Raw genomic sequence first — 17,812 nt, 5'->3', positions numbered from 1 at the left:
CATTCCTCCCAAAGGGAGTTTCACAGTTCCATCTAAACTACTATATTGTCCTTCCTACCTTTTACCCAACATCAGTACTTGAAAGAAATGCTAAAAGATTGTTCATTTGCAATGGAGAACCTAGGAAGTGAAGTCAAGTTTCATCACATCTAATTTCTAAATGAGTACTGCATACCATCAAGCTCACTTATGAACTATCAAAGAAAACTTTACATATTAGTTTGAAAGCCTATTCTACAGGAGCAGCAGTTATTTCAGCAGCTCTTCTTGGAGGTATTTCTCTACCAGACTTGTGCAAAGTGGCATCACGACTACAACCTTCAATAATTCATCCAACATTATTGCCTGGATTGCAGAGGGAGAGTGGATGCTGGTTTCAGCTGTACAGTGCATTCTTTTTTCATGCAAGGACCATCCAACAGCGAGCTTTACAGTCACCTGCATGTATGAGAGACAGCAACAACAGAGAAGAATAATAGGTTGCTTACCTGTTCTCTCACACAAACTTGCCCTACCACCCCTACTTTCAGGTCTGTACATATTTACAACAAACTACAAAAATGAGGTGACAGTAGCTTAGTGGGGTGGGACATGTATGGCAGGAGGGAGGGAACGGCTACTCAGTTCTAGAAAATTCCAGAATCTCACATGGGCACAAAATCCCATTTATGAGAGGACACTGATGGCCATTTGAAAGATCACAGGTACAGGTAAGCAATCAATTATTTCTGGATCTGCATGGGTTTGGTTCTAGGACCCCCTGAATATGAAAAATAAGTGGATGATCATGTCTCATTATTAAATTGAACTGGCTTCTGTGTTGCTGCCATTTTATATATAGAATGTAACAATCTGGAATCAGTGGAAATCGTGAATCCAAGGGGTTCACTATACTTCTGAAAGACCACATTTTTCCATTTCTATTAAAAAAGCATTTTCTATGTTTATTTCTATGAGACCTTTATTGCATGGTGTCTTCAATTTCAGATGTTGTTAGTGGAGCTCTGAATAAATTTAAATCTAACAGAACACCCTCCACAACACCTCAAAGAGACACATGTGGTAGGTATAGTACATTTGCATGAAGCACAGCATATCATGTTCTCAAGTCATAGCAGATCAGTATGTAAGCATGTCTGTAACACTGGCTTGCTTGCAAGTTTCCTGTCACGTTGGTCATGGGAATTTTCTCGTTGGAAGGGCTTTTTGTTTCTGTCTACTGAAGCTTGAGTGCCATGGATTAGTATTCAGCCATGCTAACCAGTAAAGATTACTTCCTGTTTGAGAAATATTGCTATCTCTGATAACATTTCCCATTGTGATATCCTTGCATTCTGCTGCAAATAATGCATGGCTCTCTATGCCTTTATCATCTGAGGAGAAGTAATTAGGAAAGAAACAGCCAGACAGAGGTATTTCTAAGTCAGTGCACACAAATAACCAAGACTGAGTCAGTTGTGTATTTCAAATTTCTTTAACTTACAATTTCTTTTAACTCCTGTCTTCTCTAGTAATTCTCTTATCAACATATTTACTCCTGGAACTACTGCTGATTTTTTCAAATGCAGAGTACTATTCTTTCAATTACAATTATTGCAGTTCTCACTTTTTTTACAGCTTTTGCACCGGTGACTCCAGTGATTGTTACACCAAGTTCAAAGCGCAAATATCCTGCTGATTCCTCTCAAGGCTTCTCTAGCAAGAAAAGACGATCTATCAGGCATAACATGGGCCTTGAACTGTTACCAGATAGCCTTTTTAGCCTTAGCTCAACACCTGGATCAGGTAGAGTAATACCTATTTGAATCATGTTTCCAATTTAACTAGTTGAGAGTTCTAGTTTGTTCATAGTATTTGTAAAATTGCAGGGCAGAAAGGTCAGCTATAGATAATTTAATATAACAACTTGTTTCTTTAAACCTTTCTTCTGCAGTTCAATTTGAATCAAGTCCTGCATCACTGGAGGCATTTCAGAATTCACTGTCTGTCTCAATCAGTGGTGAAAATCACCTACTTAATATAGGAAGTCGAAGAAGCAAAAGAATTGCCAGCAAAAAAGTACAGAGGTAATCTTGTCAAAATATTGACACTACAGAATCAGAAAGGAAAATGCTATTTCTGTTTGAGTTCTAATAATTAAAGAGTGAATTGATCTTAATCTTTGAAAAATATGAATGAACGTCAATAAACAGAGTTCTCTGCATTTGTTATTTTGAAACTTACAAGTTATCTTTTTGTTCTCCCACTGTTGTTTCTCTTGTCCATTCTTAACTCATTCTTTTAATTGGCATGATAGAACTTTTGATTAGCATTTCAATTTTTCTTCCTTTTTAATGTAAATGCTGTTCATTCTTGAAAAATGATTTCAGTTAATATAAGCTGGTTTATTTCAGTATTAAAATATTAAAACTTCAAAACAATATCTAAGGGGCTTATTTCTCTATGCTTTCAGGGCTGACTCTGGAAAAATGGGTTGCTTTTCTCCTAAAATTAGCCGGAAAGAAATGGTTCGCAGGTCATTGCGATTAAAGTTCATTCTGGGAAGAAGCAGCAAAGAGGTATCCTGCATATTTCTCAGTACCATACTTAACTACTATATATAAGTAAAGCTGATACTTTTTCAGCATCCAGTGTGCCCTGCAACTCTGGCCCCTTCTACACTGCAAATAAAATCCAGATTATCTGCTTTGAACTGGATTGTGTGGCAGCATAAACTCATATAATCCATTTGTATTGTTATGTTGTGTTTTGAGGCCTTGGCCTTTGTAAGCCGCATTGAGTCCTTCGGGAGATGCTAGCGGGGTACAAATAAAGTTAATAATAATAATAATAAAATAATTTGAAAGCAGATAACGTGGATTATCTTTGATAATCTGGGTTACAGGGCAATGTAGAAGGGGCCTCAGTATACTTCTTATTTTGCATGATGGAGCAAGTAGAGGAGGTAACAGTAGCCTAACTGTTGCTTATAGTCCCCAAAAGTTGTACTCATTGGAAAGCTAAACTGTTAATGAACATCAATCTCTATGTTGCATGATCATGTTTGCTCATGTTATTATTTTTTTTTTTTTGCCCCAAACTCATAAACTGGTGAGCGTTGATGCTTCTTAATGTCCAATATCTGCCACCAGGCATACAACTCTTTCCGCAATCATCTTGCCTATGCCCTTTCCCTCCTGTTTCTGCATTTGCCCAGCTACAAGTTTGCTATTGTAATATGTTTAATTTCTGCACCACTACTGATATGGATTGTCAAGCTCTCTGTAACATAGAAATGAGGAGATAAAAGAAATATTTCCATTGCATTCCTATCACATACATAAAAGCATTTGTGAGATCACTTATTAAATGTTCTAGCTATTATTTTTTTAATGTGAAAAGAATTTAGGAAAGGAGCACTCTGCTGTTAACAGATCTGAAAATATTGGTCGCAGACTTGCAAGTCAACAAGACATGGAAAGTGAGTTCGCTTCTGTGAAGACAAGTGCATTGTTTAGCCCATATGTTGGTGAGTTTATAACAATGAATGGTAAATAAGGCTTGTTAAGAAAATACATCTACAATGTTTCATCTTTGTAGTTATGCTCAAATGAAAGCAGTTACAGAATTTTTGGTCAGTGTAAAATAGTTTCTCTGCTCCTTACTCTTCATGTCACCAACAATTTGTCATCACTGTACTGTTTAGTTGTTTTCTTGAGGATTTGCTTTCTTAAGACAGGTAGTCAATGCTAAGGTTCATAACTGTTTTAACTATCTGACCTTAATGCATAGTAGGAGCTGAATTGGGCTGATTTTGGAGAAGGGTAGACTGAGCAGCTGTTGTGTACTGTTGTGTTTCCTATGGGGTAACAGTTTTAAATTGTGGGTATACCTTGTCCTTTCCAGGTGATGCTAAGGCATTTGAGGGGCAGGGTGTGATAGTCACCTGACTCATTAACACACACACACACACACACACACATTTTAGATAAAAGATTATTATTCCTTGGCACCATCTGTAATGTATGTGGTGCAAAAAGCAACTCAACAAATTTTGATCATATTGATGATCTTTCTTTTAATTTTGCCCCCCTTTTCCAAACATGGAAATTTATCATCCTGGAAATGTGAACTAGAACCAGAGAGCATGATTGTTACAGGCACTGCTATGTCCCTATGTGCAGAGAAAATTGAGTAGTATAACTGGCATTTGTATTTTCTCAGTGAAAGACTACCTTCATCTCAACAGGTTGACTGTGCACTCTTGTAAATACTTGATTACAGTGATATGTGGAAATTATAATATTAACACCAGTGTAATGCAAGCTGTTGTAACTTGCTGAGATTTAAAAAAAACTATCTTTTTTAGGTCCCAAGAACAGCAAATCAGAAGAAAACTTGAAAATTGTCAAAAGTAATGAAGCAAGCTACCGAATGTCTTGGACTGGCCCTAGTTCCACAGAATCTCGGGAAACTTGTAGCAGAGGAAGTGCATCAGTGGGAAGGTGTAAAGTAGAGCCTGTTCTCACAACCAGAGAACTGTCAGTCATTCCAGTTAAGACTGTGGTTGCAAGAACTGAACAGGATGGTAATAAACAGCAAACATCCTTTTATGAAGATGAAAATAATCTGACTGCAGACACTTTACTGAAAATCAAGAAAGCATTTTCTCAATCTGGAAGCAATCTTCATAATTTACTTGAAACAGAGACATCAAAATCAAATTCATCAGTAGGAAAAATGGGCCTTACAGGAAATAACCTAGAGAGGGGCCAGTTTAAAACTACAGCTCGGATAATGTCAAATGTAGAGCAGAATACGATGTTTACAAACTCTGTTAATGAATTAAGTGGAATTGACACATTTCTGTCAAGTAAAAATGAAATCAATTATATGGAAGGACAACTGTCCCCAAATAGTGCTGAGATGGATCATGCAGTCCCTGGTCTACCTGAAAATGAGGACCAGCTGGTTGCAAAAACTTCTTCGCAGACCCAGTTAAATAGCACAAGAACTCTTCAAAAGGAGATACTGGAATCCACTGAGCAATTCAGCACAGAAGGAGTGACTGTGGTTAAAGAACCTACATACTGTAAATTGGAAACAGAGACTGGAAGACACCTTGAATCAAAAGAACATCTTTCTCTGTTACAAGAAGATAGAGATAGAAATAGCAAACAGTACCCACACCTGGATGTATGTGAGAAATCTAAACCTTCCCCTTCAGGAAAGGTTGCTGACCACATACATTGGTTCAACAAACTTTCATTAAATGAACCATGTTCTGCAACCAAAACAAAGCCACCACTTAACTTCCAGCGGACTCCAGTTCGTCATTCTATAAGGAAGATGAATTCCCTCTTAGAAGGTGGTAAGAAGACAGTTACTTGTAAAGTAGTGAAAGCTGGTGATGACTGCTCCCCTCTTGTTAGATCAGTTAGTTATGAAACTGCACTGTCCTCCTGTGCAGAAGGTATGCCCAAAACTTCTTCAGCTACATCTCTGCCTTCTGTACCAACATGCAAGCAAATGGCGATGTGTGATCACTTGGCTCAATCCTCCAAATCCTTTCAGCAGCTGGAGAAAGCCAGCAAGAATGGTACAAACTGCAAAGAGGCAGTGACAACTACAAATCACCCCAAGTCTGCCCTTGAGGACCTAACTAATCATGAAGCACCAAAAATTTTTCTGAAATCGAATGCAAGCATGCGTGTCTCAGGTGCTACGTCTGATAAGTGTACTCTCAGGAAAACAGAAATAAAGGCTCGCTATAGAGGATCCCCAAAGAACCCAATTGCAACATCAAAACTTCTTCCAGTTGTTAAACCTCTTGACTTATAGGTTGAACAGGCCAACTTTCGCCATGCCTCTGACGTAGGCAAATATTCACATATTTAAGGTTGTTGCCAGATGGCTGGATATAGAATATCTCAGGTCCACAGAAGGGTGACTGAGAAACCCTTGTTACAGAGTTAACGGCCTTTATGTTCCCCTTCAAAATGCTCTGGAGGATGACTAGGTTCTTACAAAGTAGTGGAGAAAATAGGATGCTGGAACTGTAGAGAGAAGCAGGGTTTGGCACATATTTCCTCCAAATATGCATGATTTCTGCTAGTGGAAGCAATGTAGGAATGCTTCTATGTCCAAAATAACTGGTTTTCAACCTAAAGCCTGATTTTTACAAACTATTTTTTTCTTTGTTTGGGGAAAGGGGGAGGTGAATGTTTTCACTTGCTTTTAAAATAAATCTTAGGTCTTAAATTCAATGATGTTAAGTTGTGGCTGAAACTTGAACAATTGAATAAGTCTGCTGGGTATTATTTACCTCGTGGACTCCTAATTTTTGTAGTTGGATTTTATGAGCAGAAAAGCTTGCTAGTGCTAGCTATTTGACTCAGATTTCAAAAAGTACAGGTAATTTTTTTTTGTAGTTGATATTTTTGAGAGTTAAGAATGTGTATGTGTAGTCTTTATTTGCCAAGTAAAACTTGGTTCATAGGTCTGAATTTTGCAAGAAGTCGCAGGCATTGCAATATTCATGTATCTGAAAATTCATGTTTTACCCTAGTGCTCGGTTTCTTCATGGCAAGGATGGACAAAGTGCTGCCCTCTAGTTGATATTGGACAACAGATCAACCCTTGCTAGTCTATCCAATGGTGTGATATGCAGAAAACTGCAGTGTGATACATCTGGAGACTACAAGTTGCCCAGCTTTTCTATATTGTAATGTTTAAAAAACAAGCAGGCTGTGTCCTTTTAAGAGGTGCATTTTGTTGACTCAACAAATGACAACTGAGTGTCAAGTTTGTTCAGTCATTGTGCTGTTAACTGTAGGTGGATACACACTGAAGCTCCTACCACAACTTATAGTAGAATATTCCAGTGCTGTCATATGTACATTATTTTCTGTACTCGTTTTGTGGGAAGGAGAGCAGACACAGAGCAACTTGTAAATCCTTTATGTGATGCAAATCCTTTGATTGAATGGAATAAAATGTGGGTGATATCATTGCATTAAAACAAACTGTATAAAGCCATACTGTTCATTTGCACAGATACTGAGAGCAGTTAAGTCTAATACTGAAACTGTTGTTTGTCCAGTGTATAAATTATTTAATTCATTTTTCTTTAGTTTTATGTATACTCTGTGATTGGAATGTTAAAGCTGAAATAATAATAAAAAGGCTTATTTTTTTCACCTTGTCTGTTTTTTTTCACTGTAATTTGTAAATGTACTGTACATCTGATGTATGCAGTAATGTGGGGAGCTGTTCCCTTTTGAAAGACTGGTCTCTCCTAAGCCTTTCTTTTAATAAAAACGTGTTTTAGTAAAGCAGAAGTATTGTGAGCAGAGTTCTCTACCCTTCCTTCGATAGATCATGCGTGTGGACTTTTAAGGTATTTTACATAGTGGTACTCCCATTATGCCTTTTGTTCCAGTGGATTGAAAACACATATAGTAAGGAAAGCAGGGTTCTGCAAAAAGTGGGAAGATATATGGCAGGATAGATTTTGTCAGTGACAAAAGGATAAACCTTGCATGGCTTTACAGCAGGGGCTAGGAGTTATATGCTACTTCAGAGGTTAAACAGAAGTCTAGCATCTCTTACCTCTGGCTAACTCATTAGTGAGCAGGGATTTGAGTCCTGGTCTCCAAAGTTGTAGCCCAAAACTCAAACCACTATGCCACCCTGGTTTTTACTTGAAAGACTAGGACAAAATATTTCTTAGATGTAAAGCCATGTACTTCAGATTTTACAGTTGCTTAAGAATGTAAGACTCTGCAAAACGTAATTTACATTTGGTCTTCATTAATTTTTATTTAAAACTTGTGGAGACTCTTCCACTCCTCCTCTGTTACCTTCAATCCTCCCATTACTGGGCAGAGATCTTAAGAAGCAAGCAGGCAATTAGTTATACATTGGGCTAATCACTTTAAAAAAAGGTTGTTTTATTGGTACAGCAATGTTTGCTTCTTTCACACAACTGCAAAACAAAGAGATACAATTTTCCTTAATGTGACATCCTTTCTAATATTTAAACATGGCTCTCAGGTCCCCTCAACCTTCAAGCTAAGCATACCCAGCTCCCTAAGCCGCTACTCACGGTTTGGCTTCCAAACTTCTGATTATTTTGGTCACCCCTCTCTGGACACGTTACAGCTTCTAAATCTTGAATTGTGGTACCTGGAACTGGACGTTATTCCAGGTGAGGTCTCACCAAAGGAGAATAGATATTGTATTGTTGAAGGCTATCATGGTCAGAATCACTGGGTTGTGGGTTTTTCAGGCTATATGGCCATGTTCTAGAGGCATTCTCTGCCTGCATCTATGGCAAGCATCCGCAGAGGTAGTGAGGTCTGTTGGAACTAGGAAAATGGGTTTATATATCTGTGGAAAGATCATGGTGGGGCAAAGAACTCTTGTCTGCTGGAGCTAGGTGTGAATGTTTCAACTGACCACCTTGATTAGCATTGCCTGGAACAATCTTTTGTTGAGAGGTGATTAGATGTCCCTGATTGTATTCCCTCTGCTGTTTTGCTGTTTTAATTTTAGAGGTTTTTTTAATACTGGTAGCCAGATTTTGTTCATTTTCATGGTTTTCTCCTTTCTGTTGAAATTGTCCACATGTTTGTGGATTTCATTGGCTTCTCTGTGTAGTCTGACATGGTGGTTGTTAGAGTGGTCCAGCATTTCTGTGTTCTCAAATAATTTGCTGTGTCCAGGTTGGTACATCAGGTGCTCTGCTATGGCTGACTTCTCTGGTTGAAGTAGTGTGCAGTGCCTTTCATGTTTCTTGATTCGTGTTTGGGCAATGCTGCGTTTGGTGGTCCCTATGTAGACTTGTCCACAGCTGCATGGAATACGGTAGACTCCTGCAGAAGTGAGAGGATCCCTCTTGTCCTTTGCTGAATGTAGCATTTATTGGATTTTCTTGGTGGGTCTGTAGATAGTTTGTATGTTGTATTTCCTCATCAACTTCTCTATGCGGTCACTGGTTCCCTTGATGTATGGCAAGAACACTTTTCCTCAGGGTGGATCTTTGTCTTGACTCTCGTGGCTTGTTCTCGGTCTTGCAGCTCTTCTGATGTCTGAGGTGGAGTATCCATTGGCCTGTAGAGCCCAGTTTAGGTGGTTCAGTTCATCTTGGAGGAGGTGGGCTTCGCAGATTCTTTTTGCACAGTCTGCCAAGGTTTTAATTGTGCTTTTTTTTTTTTTTTTTACTTGGGTGATGGTTGGAGTTTTTATGTAGATATCCCACCAAAGGGACCACCAAACGCAGCGCCCAAACATGAATCAAGGAACATAAAAGGCACTGCAGACTACTTCAACCAGAGAAGTCAGCCATAGCAGAGCACCTGATGAACCAACCTGGACACAGCGTATTATTTGAGAATATGGGCACCACAATTCAAGAGAGATATTGACAAGCTGGAATGTGTTCAGAGGATTGCGACTAAAATGATCAAGGGTCTGGAGAACAAGCCCTATGAGGAGTGGCTTAAGGAGCTGGGCATGTTTAGCCTGAAGCTGGAGATTGGGACCACATTGGCCCTCCTCCAATCTGCTGGAACTTCTCCCGTTCTCCAAGAACTCTCAAAGATGATTGCCAATGGTTCGGAAATGACGTCCACTAGTTCCTTCAATACTCTTGGGTGTAGTTGATCTGGCCCTGGGGACTTGAACTCATTTAGAGCGGCCAGGTATTCCTGGATGACTTGTTTCCCAATTTGGGGTTGGATGTCCTCTAATCCCTCACCCACTCCATCTTGTTGAGGTTGAGGATGACTTTCTTTTTGTGAGAAAGAAGGCATTAAGTAGTTCTGCCTTTTCCCTATCCCCTATCAGCATTGCCCCATCTTCTCCTCGAAGAGGCCCTATCACCTCCTTGTTTTTCCTTTTTCTACTGACATAAGAAAAGAAGCCCTTTTTATTGGTTTTAGTGTCCCTGGCACGCTTGAGCTCATTTTGTGCTTTAGCCTTGCGGACCTTTTCCCTACAGGTGTTGGCTATTTGTTTGAATTCTTTGGTGATTTCTCCCTTTTTCCACTTCTTGTGCATGTCTCTTTTGTGTCTTAGCACAGTTGGACATCCATTCTGGCTTCTTTGACTTGTCCTATTTTTCCTTTGTTGGCATGGTTTGCAATTGTGCCTTGAGTATTTCATTTTTGAGAAACTCCCTTGTCTTTTAGAATTGCTGCCAATTGGAAGCCGCCCTGAGTACCCCCCCCCCCGGGGGGGGGGTTGAGAAGGGTGGGGTACAAGTGTTTGAAATAATAATCAATATGTAGACTTGTCCACAGCTACATGGTATAGGGTAGACTCCTGCAGAGGTGAGAGGATCCCTCTTGTCCTTAGATGAAGGTAGCATTTGTTGGATTTTCTTAGTGGGTCTGTAGATTGTTTGTATGTTGGGTTGTTGTAGGGTTTTTTTGGGCTATATGACCATGTTCTAGAGGCATTGTCTCCTGACGTTTCACCTGCATCTATGACAAGCATCCTCAGTGGTAGTGAGGTCTGTTGGAGCTAGGAAAATTGGGTTTATATATCTGTGGAATGACCAGGGTAGGACAGAGAACTCTTGTCTGCTGGAGCTAGGTGTGAGTGTTTCAACTGACCAGGCCTGTAGCCAGGATTTTGATTCGGGGGGGGGGGGGGGCTGAGTCTGAGTGAAGTAGGGCCTACCCTAGCAAACCTTTTGTATCATTACCCCAATACCCCCATGTATGTAAGATATATTGAGCATAGTGATCAGATCTTGATATGAATAAACGTAACCGTTTAAATAATGTACCAGTAAGGCCTTTTTGCAGACCACCATGAGATTTTCGGGGGCAACTGACCACCTTGATTAGCATTTGACAGCCTGAGAGTTTTTAGGTGTGGCTTGTAGTGCCTGGGGGAATCTTTTGTATGTTGTGTTTCCTCATCAGCTTCCCTATGCGGTCAGTGGTCCCTTTAATGTAGGGCAAGAACACTTTTCCTCGGGATGGATCTTCTATCTCTCTCTATTGAAACAAAAAAATCAGAAGAGAATGAGCTAGCAGATGCAACTGGACGAAAGCAAACAAACGCTCCGCTTTGGCCGCCTGCGATGATGCAGAGAAGGTCAACGCTCCTGGCCTGTGGCTTGCAGGATCCTGGCAACCGCTCCCACACCTGACACGGAGGGGAAAGGGAGGGAGGAAGGGTGGGAGGAGGAGGAGGCGGATGAAGAGCCCTCCATCTCCCCGCGCCTGGCCCTCCTCCTCCTCCTCCTCCTCCTCCTCCTCCTCCTCCCCCGAAGCGCGCAGGAGCCATTCATTCTCGGCGCTGCCTTTGCACTCAGACGCACCGGGGACGAGCCCAGAGGCAGGCAGAGCGCGCGTGGGTTTCTCCCAGTTCCAGCGGTGAGTGGGGCACACAGCTTTCTGGGGGGGGGGGGGGGGCAGCAAGGAGAACCAAGCATAGGGCACACGGGGAGCAGGCCACGGAGGCAGCAAAGATTCTCACTAGTATGAAATGGGGAAAGGGTTTTTCTGTGATGGAGAGAGAGAGCTGCATATCAACATCAACAATTATAACAACAGTGCTGTCATCCCTTTTGGATCACAAAAGCCTTGCTCAATAGAACAGTGATTGGTTGCTGCGACAACACAGCAAAGGTGGAGGGAGGGAGTGGGGATTGAAGAGCCAGGATTTGCATATTTGTGTGATAATGAGAGGGCGTCCCCATGGCTCATCATCATAATAATGATGATGGTGGTGCCATGTCTTGTTTTTAATGGTAAGCGTCTTCTGTCAGCGCAGCGGCGTTTTCTGCGACAAGCACCCGGCACGAACCAGGTGGGGGAGGCGTTGAGAGGCAGGCCAGGTAGAAAAGGCCAAGGGAGGGGCCTCTCGCCACGGTTTATTTTTAGCCCCTCTTTTTACCCTTTTTCACAGTGACGTCAGGGCTGCCCTTCACGCCTTGTCGCCATATGGCGAGAGTGGGGAGAAGGGATGTGCGTTACCCAGGAGGGACGCTCCTGTGGGCTCCTCAAGGCCCAAAAACACCAGATCTGGTCTCATCTTGGAAGCTAAAACTCTCCAGTCCTGATTGGTACTTGGATGGGAGACTGCCAGTGAATACCAGGCGCTGTAGATCATGTTTAAGAGGAAAGAACTGTCAAAACTAAGAAGATCATATGACCGTCATGGCGTAGTCACAAATCAATAAATGGCAAAATGTATGCTATCGTCAATCGTAAATGAACATTCTCCGTCATTCATTCTTATGCACCTGTTAAAGGTAATGCATATAAGGTACACTCTCAGGCCCCTTCTACATTGCCAAATAAAATCCAGATTATTTGTTTGAACTGGATTATATGGCAGTGTAGACTCATCTAATCCAGTGCAACGCAGATAATGTGGATTACTTGCTTTGGAAATCAGAATTATATGTCAGTGTAGACTCATTTAATCCAGTTCAAAGCAGATAATGTGGATTATTTGCTTTGGAAATCAGAATTATATATCAGTGTAGACTCATCTAGTCCAGTTCAAAGCAGATAATGTGGATTATTTGCTTTGGAAATTGGAATTGCATGGTAGTGTAGACTCATCTAATCCAGTTCAAAGCAGATAATGTGGATTATTTGCTTTGGAAATCAGAATTATATGACAGTGTAGACTCATATAATCCAGATAAAAATGGATAATGTGGATTATTTGCTTTGAAAATCTGGATTATATGGCAGTGTAGAAGGGGCCTCAGTTAACCAGGACTCAAGCAACAAGAACTTTCGAATAATGAGAGTGGGGAATAAAATAAATAATACTGTGCTTTAAATAAAAAACACTACTATTATAAAACAGTAAAACAGTGTTGTATTAAGTTTGTCTTTATTTGCTTGTTCTATATTTCAATATTAATATTAAGTCAATACAGAGTTTATGATATAGTATGGGGTGGAGCTCCCAGTGGCGCAGTGGGTTAAACTGTTGAGCTGCTGAATTTGCTGACACGAAGATCAGAGGTTTGAATTTGGGGAGCGGGGTGAACTCTTATTGCTAGCCCCAGCTTCTGCCAACCTAGCAGTTTGAAAACATGCAAATGTGAGTAGATCAATAGGTGCCGCTTCGGCAGGAAGGTAACAGCACTCTATGCAGTCATGCCAGTCACATGACCTTGAAGGCTCTACAGACAATGCCAGTTCTTCGGCTTGGAAATGGAGAGGAGCACCACCTCCCAGAGTCAGACACGACGAGATTTAACCTTTGCTTCCACTTTTTATAGTATGGGGATAGGCCTATTTTTAATAGTAACTTTCAGGCAACCAGAAGCAACTTTTATCTGGCATCTACCGATCCCTATGGGTGCTGGTTACCTGTATTGTCTTTAGTAAATATATGTAGGTACTGAACTACCTGTAATTCACTGTGAGGAAATTCATCTAAATCAGTGTAAATCACTTGGGTTAATGAGATAAGAGTCTTCATGGAATCACAAAGCTGGAAGAGACCACATGGACCTTCTAGTCCAACCCCCTGCCATGCAGGAAAAGCACAATGAAAGCATTTCCAACAGATGGCCAGGCTGTGTTTAAAAGGCAGTGAATTGCACTGTTGAACAGCTCTTGCAGTCAGGAAATTCATTCTAATGTTCAGGTAGAATCTCCTTTCCTGTAATTTGAACCCATTGCTCCAAGTCATAGTCTCCAGAGCAACCTGCTCCCTCTTCCTTATGAAATCCTTTCAGATATTTAATCCTTTCAAATGTCATGTCTCCTTTCAACCTTCTCTCCTGCAGACTATACAGATCCAGTTCTTTAAGACACTCATAGGGCATGGCCTCCAGACCATTGATCGTTTTAGTCACCCTTCTCTAGACACCTTCCAGCTTGTCAATATCCCTCTTAAATTGTAGTGTCCAAAATTGAACACAGTATTCCAGGTGAGGTCTGACCAAAGCAGAATACAGAGGCATCATGACTTCCCTTGATCTAGACCAGTGGTTCCCAACCTGTGGTCTGTGGACCACCAGTGGTCCACAAGAATGAAAATATGGTCTGCGGCCTCACCATTACTACACTGTTGCCTCAAAATCATGTGGCAACGAGAGCGACTGGTCTCAGAAAACCTTCTTATAGTGCCAAGGCAACAGGGATGTCAGGAGAGGAGAGGCTGACTACCCACAAAAGATTACTACTACCACATCAGCGCTAGATTATTAAATATAGTTTTTTCTGGGTGAGCAGATGGTGACTAGTAAAGGTAAAGGTTTCCCCCTGACATTAAGTCCAGTCATGTCTGACTCTGGGAGCTGGTGCTCATCTCCATTTTTAAGCCAAAGAACTGGCGTTGTCCGTAGACACCTCAAAGTCATATGGCCGGCATGACTGTATGGAGCGCCGTTACCTTCCCACTGGAGCGGTACCTATTGATCTACTCACATTGAGCTATTCACATAGATCACCATCTACTGTATGGCATATATTCTGTATCAGAAAATAGAGTTGAAGTGGTCTAGCCAATGCAGTTTTCTGAATCAGCACCTCAAATAACTTAACCAAATATAAAATTGACCAAAAACCAATTCATAACCCTTTTGGTACTAATGTTGGAGAGTGATCCCTGGTCAAAGTGGTCCCTGTCAAAAAAGTTTGGGAACCACTGATCTAGACACTATGCTCCTTTTGATGCAGCCCCAAATCCCATTGGCTTTTAAAGCTGCTGCATCACATTGTTGACTCATGTTCAGCTTGTTGTCCACTAAGACCCCCTGGATTCTTGTCAAGTGAGGCATCGCCCATCCTGTATCTTTCATTTTTTCTGCCTAAATGAAGTATCCTACACTTCTTGCTGAAATTATTTTTGTTAGTTTTGGCCCAGCTCTCTAATCTGTTAAAGTTGTTTTGGATTCTGATACTGTCTTATATTCTCTGTGTGTATTTGCCTTCAAGTTGCCTGTTGCTTATGGAAACTCCATGAATCCCATACAGTTTTATTGGACACAGCACCTGGTATTTATTGTCAGCCTCCCATCAATGTAATAACCAGGGATGACCTTGCTTAGCTTCCAAGAGCAGATGGGATCTGGTGCTTTTAGGTTATTTATTTGGATACCTTCCTAGGCACTATCAGACTAGCATCTCAGTAGACATGATTGGATTTTGTTGTACACATCGAACTAAATAAACAAAACATCTAGGATTTACAGGGAACATTTTACAGTCATTACCATTTTCTGTGATTAGAGGAATAGCAATTCTCTGTATGTTGCCTGTTTAAGCTCTTCAACATTTGGAGAATCCTATTACAGGGAAATAAACAAAACCTTTCCACTCACTGATTAGATGAGGTTGGGGAGCAGGTGCTAATATTTGTCATATGAGCTGAAAGATGACACGTTGCTAGTCTCTTGAAAAAAAAGAAAAGGCATACATACATCTGTGTTGAAAATGGTCTGTTTTCTAATGAAGACTTTCTAAATCATATCTGTGGCTGGATGCTAATCAAGGTAAGAGAAAACATGATATATTTTCTTACTATACATGAATGCAGGGAAACAGGTGGATATTATAGTCAGACATACAAATCTGTATGCAGCTGCTTACTTTTTCCTACAATGGTATTTATTATTATTATTATTATTGTACATCATTTAATTTTTAATATTTCCATTGAACTTTCCAGCTGTATTTTTTACAACAGCATTGTAAGGTGGCCAGAGTGTACTAAGATAGATATTTTCTCTCTGAGTCCTGTTACAGTCCATCCTCCATATCCATAGATTCTGTATCCACAGATTCAACCATCCATGGCTTTTGGAAAATATTCCATTTATTTTCCCCAAAACAAGCATTGATCTTTGACATTTTATATAAAAATAGCCTTTTTATATGTCATTGTTTATAGTGGGATCCATGGATTTTGTATTATCGAAGGCTTTCATGGTTAGAATCACTGGGTTCTGACCTCACAACCTCTGAGGATGCTTGTCATAAATGCAGGTGAAACATCAGGAGAGAATGCTTCTATAACATGGCCATATAGCCCGAAAAACCTACAACAATCGATAGATTTTGTTACCTACAGCGGATTTTGGAACCAAACCTCTGTGGTTATGAGGGACCCATTGTGCTGTCTAGTTTAGAGAGCAAATTAAAGGAAGAAAGCAGGTGGTATTTCATATCCTGATTCATTTATTATTGTGTTTTACATCGTAACAGGTGGCAAGATACAGACTGACAGCACCATGACCTCAACATTTATTTGCAGTGTGTTACTTCTGGTGGCCTTCAGGTTAGCTTTAACGTTTAGCCACAGTCCCAGGAGTCCAGACCGAGTTTCTGAAGCTGATATTCAAAGACTTCTGCATGGCGTAATGGAGCAACTTGGCATTGCCAGACCCAGAGTTGAATATCCAGCACACCAAGCTATGAATCTAGTAGGTCCACAGAACATTGAAGGTGACTGTTACTTTGAATTATTATTACCATCACTGATATTAGAATTCAATGTGTAGCAGTATTTTGTTTTATTAAAATGTTCACAGTATTTTGTTTAGTGATGCTGTGGAAAAGTTGTTTGTTTATCATATGTCTGACCTATCTAGTAAGATTTGAACATATGATTCTATATTAAGAAACACCGCCAGTGCCCATACAAAAAACTCAAGATTCAAAACACTGACCTATGACTTTTTGGAAAAGTAAGTGACTCCAGGTCTTCGTTGTGGGTGCCGCTTCTCTCCCAAAAGGGCTGTGTTCAGTTCCCTCAAAGTCCCCCCAAGGAGGATGGCAAGGCCCAGAGTCGAGGGAGAAGCCCCGCTCTTTCCCTAAAGAGGGTGGCAAGAGGGGCCTGGGGTGAGAGGCAGGGAGGGATGCGTGGCTGAATGGCTGGGCAAGGAGCCCCCCCCCCCCTTGCACATGGCCAGCACAGAGAGAGAGACAGGCAGAGACTACACTAATCACACTGAGGCTTTAACACGGGCAGTCCTAGGTATTCTGAAGCAAGCAGAATTCTGAGAAATGTAGTTTAGAGAAGGGCCTTTTGAATTCTCTGGCACAGAGATCCTTGCTTTCCCAAACTACATTTCCCAGAGTTCTACCCTGAAAGTTTTGGTGTTCATTCTCTAAAGGGATTTTGAGATAAAACTCTACCTAGTAGGCTTCCTATTATTATTATTATTATTATTATTATTATTATTATTATTAATTCAAAGGCTGAATGGGCATCTATTAGGGGTGCTTTGACTATGCTTTTCCTGCCTGGCAGAAGGGGGTTGGATTGGATGGCCTCTGGGGTCTTCCAATGAAGTAGTACTGTTAAGTTTATGTTGGTTAAAATTCCTTAACAATCAGTGGATTTGCAAATCTTTCTGAAACTTGGGAATGATGCCCTAGTTATGTTGTATCATTGAAAATAGAAATTCAAAAAGCTAGCTCTTGTAGATTTTTAAAAAATGTTGTTCATAAAAATTTGAAAAAAATCCCAAAAATCAGTGAAGGAGTCAAGTGTTCTGAAAGTGGGGGGGGGGGGGCAGTGGTAAATGTGTTCCACTATTGTAGCAAGTTTCATCCCAATAGTGCTAAAAATGAGGGAGAAAGAATTCCCAGAAGCTTCCCCACTTGTGCAATTAGAAAATGAAAAAGTACCAAAATTTTTGTTATATTGTTATAATTATGGTATGGATCCCTTACGATATTTTAGAAACACTTTGTAAATGATCCCCCCACCCACCACCCGCCCAATTTAGTAATGAGTATTGAAACTTTTTTAAATTGATCGCACAGGCCTACTTCATAGTTATGCATTAATGTCAAAGACTGCAAATCTGTTATATAATGTATTTTGCAAGTTACAT

The 17,812-nt window shown here is 40.6% G+C and overlaps 1 protein-coding gene across 4 annotated transcripts in view; it reads left to right on the top strand.

Moving 5' to 3' along the window:
- LOC132765741 (neuroendocrine protein 7B2-like) overlaps positions 1–17,812 on the top strand; it is a 53,275-nt gene that overhangs the window by 10,984 nt on the left and 24,479 nt on the right. Inside the window, exons 7-12 of one of the 4 annotated variants that reach the window (XM_067462858.1) lie at positions 988–1,062; positions 1,618–1,785; positions 1,934–2,066; positions 2,453–2,558; positions 3,382–3,508; positions 4,349–7,319. In XM_067462858.1, the coding sequence (XP_067318959.1) occupies positions 988–1,062; positions 1,618–1,785; positions 1,934–2,066; positions 2,453–2,558; positions 3,382–3,508; positions 4,349–5,820 (2,081 nt within the window). In that variant the 3' untranslated portion in view covers positions 5,821–7,319. Of the gene's footprint in view, positions 1–987; positions 1,063–1,617; positions 1,786–1,933; positions 2,067–2,452; positions 2,559–3,381; positions 3,509–4,228; positions 4,236–4,348; positions 7,320–11,236; positions 11,370–16,175; positions 16,416–17,812 lie in introns of those variants that run through there. The other 3 variants (XM_060760027.2, XM_067462859.1, XM_060760019.2) reach the window with 3 other exon arrangements.

The sequence above is a fragment of the Anolis sagrei genome, chromosome 1, assembly GCF_037176765.1.
Source record: "Anolis sagrei isolate rAnoSag1 chromosome 1, rAnoSag1.mat, whole genome shotgun sequence".
NCBI classification, from domain to species: Eukaryota; Metazoa; Chordata; class Lepidosauria; order Squamata; family Dactyloidae; genus Anolis; species Anolis sagrei.
This window is presented reverse-complemented; position numbering and strand designations above follow the sequence as displayed.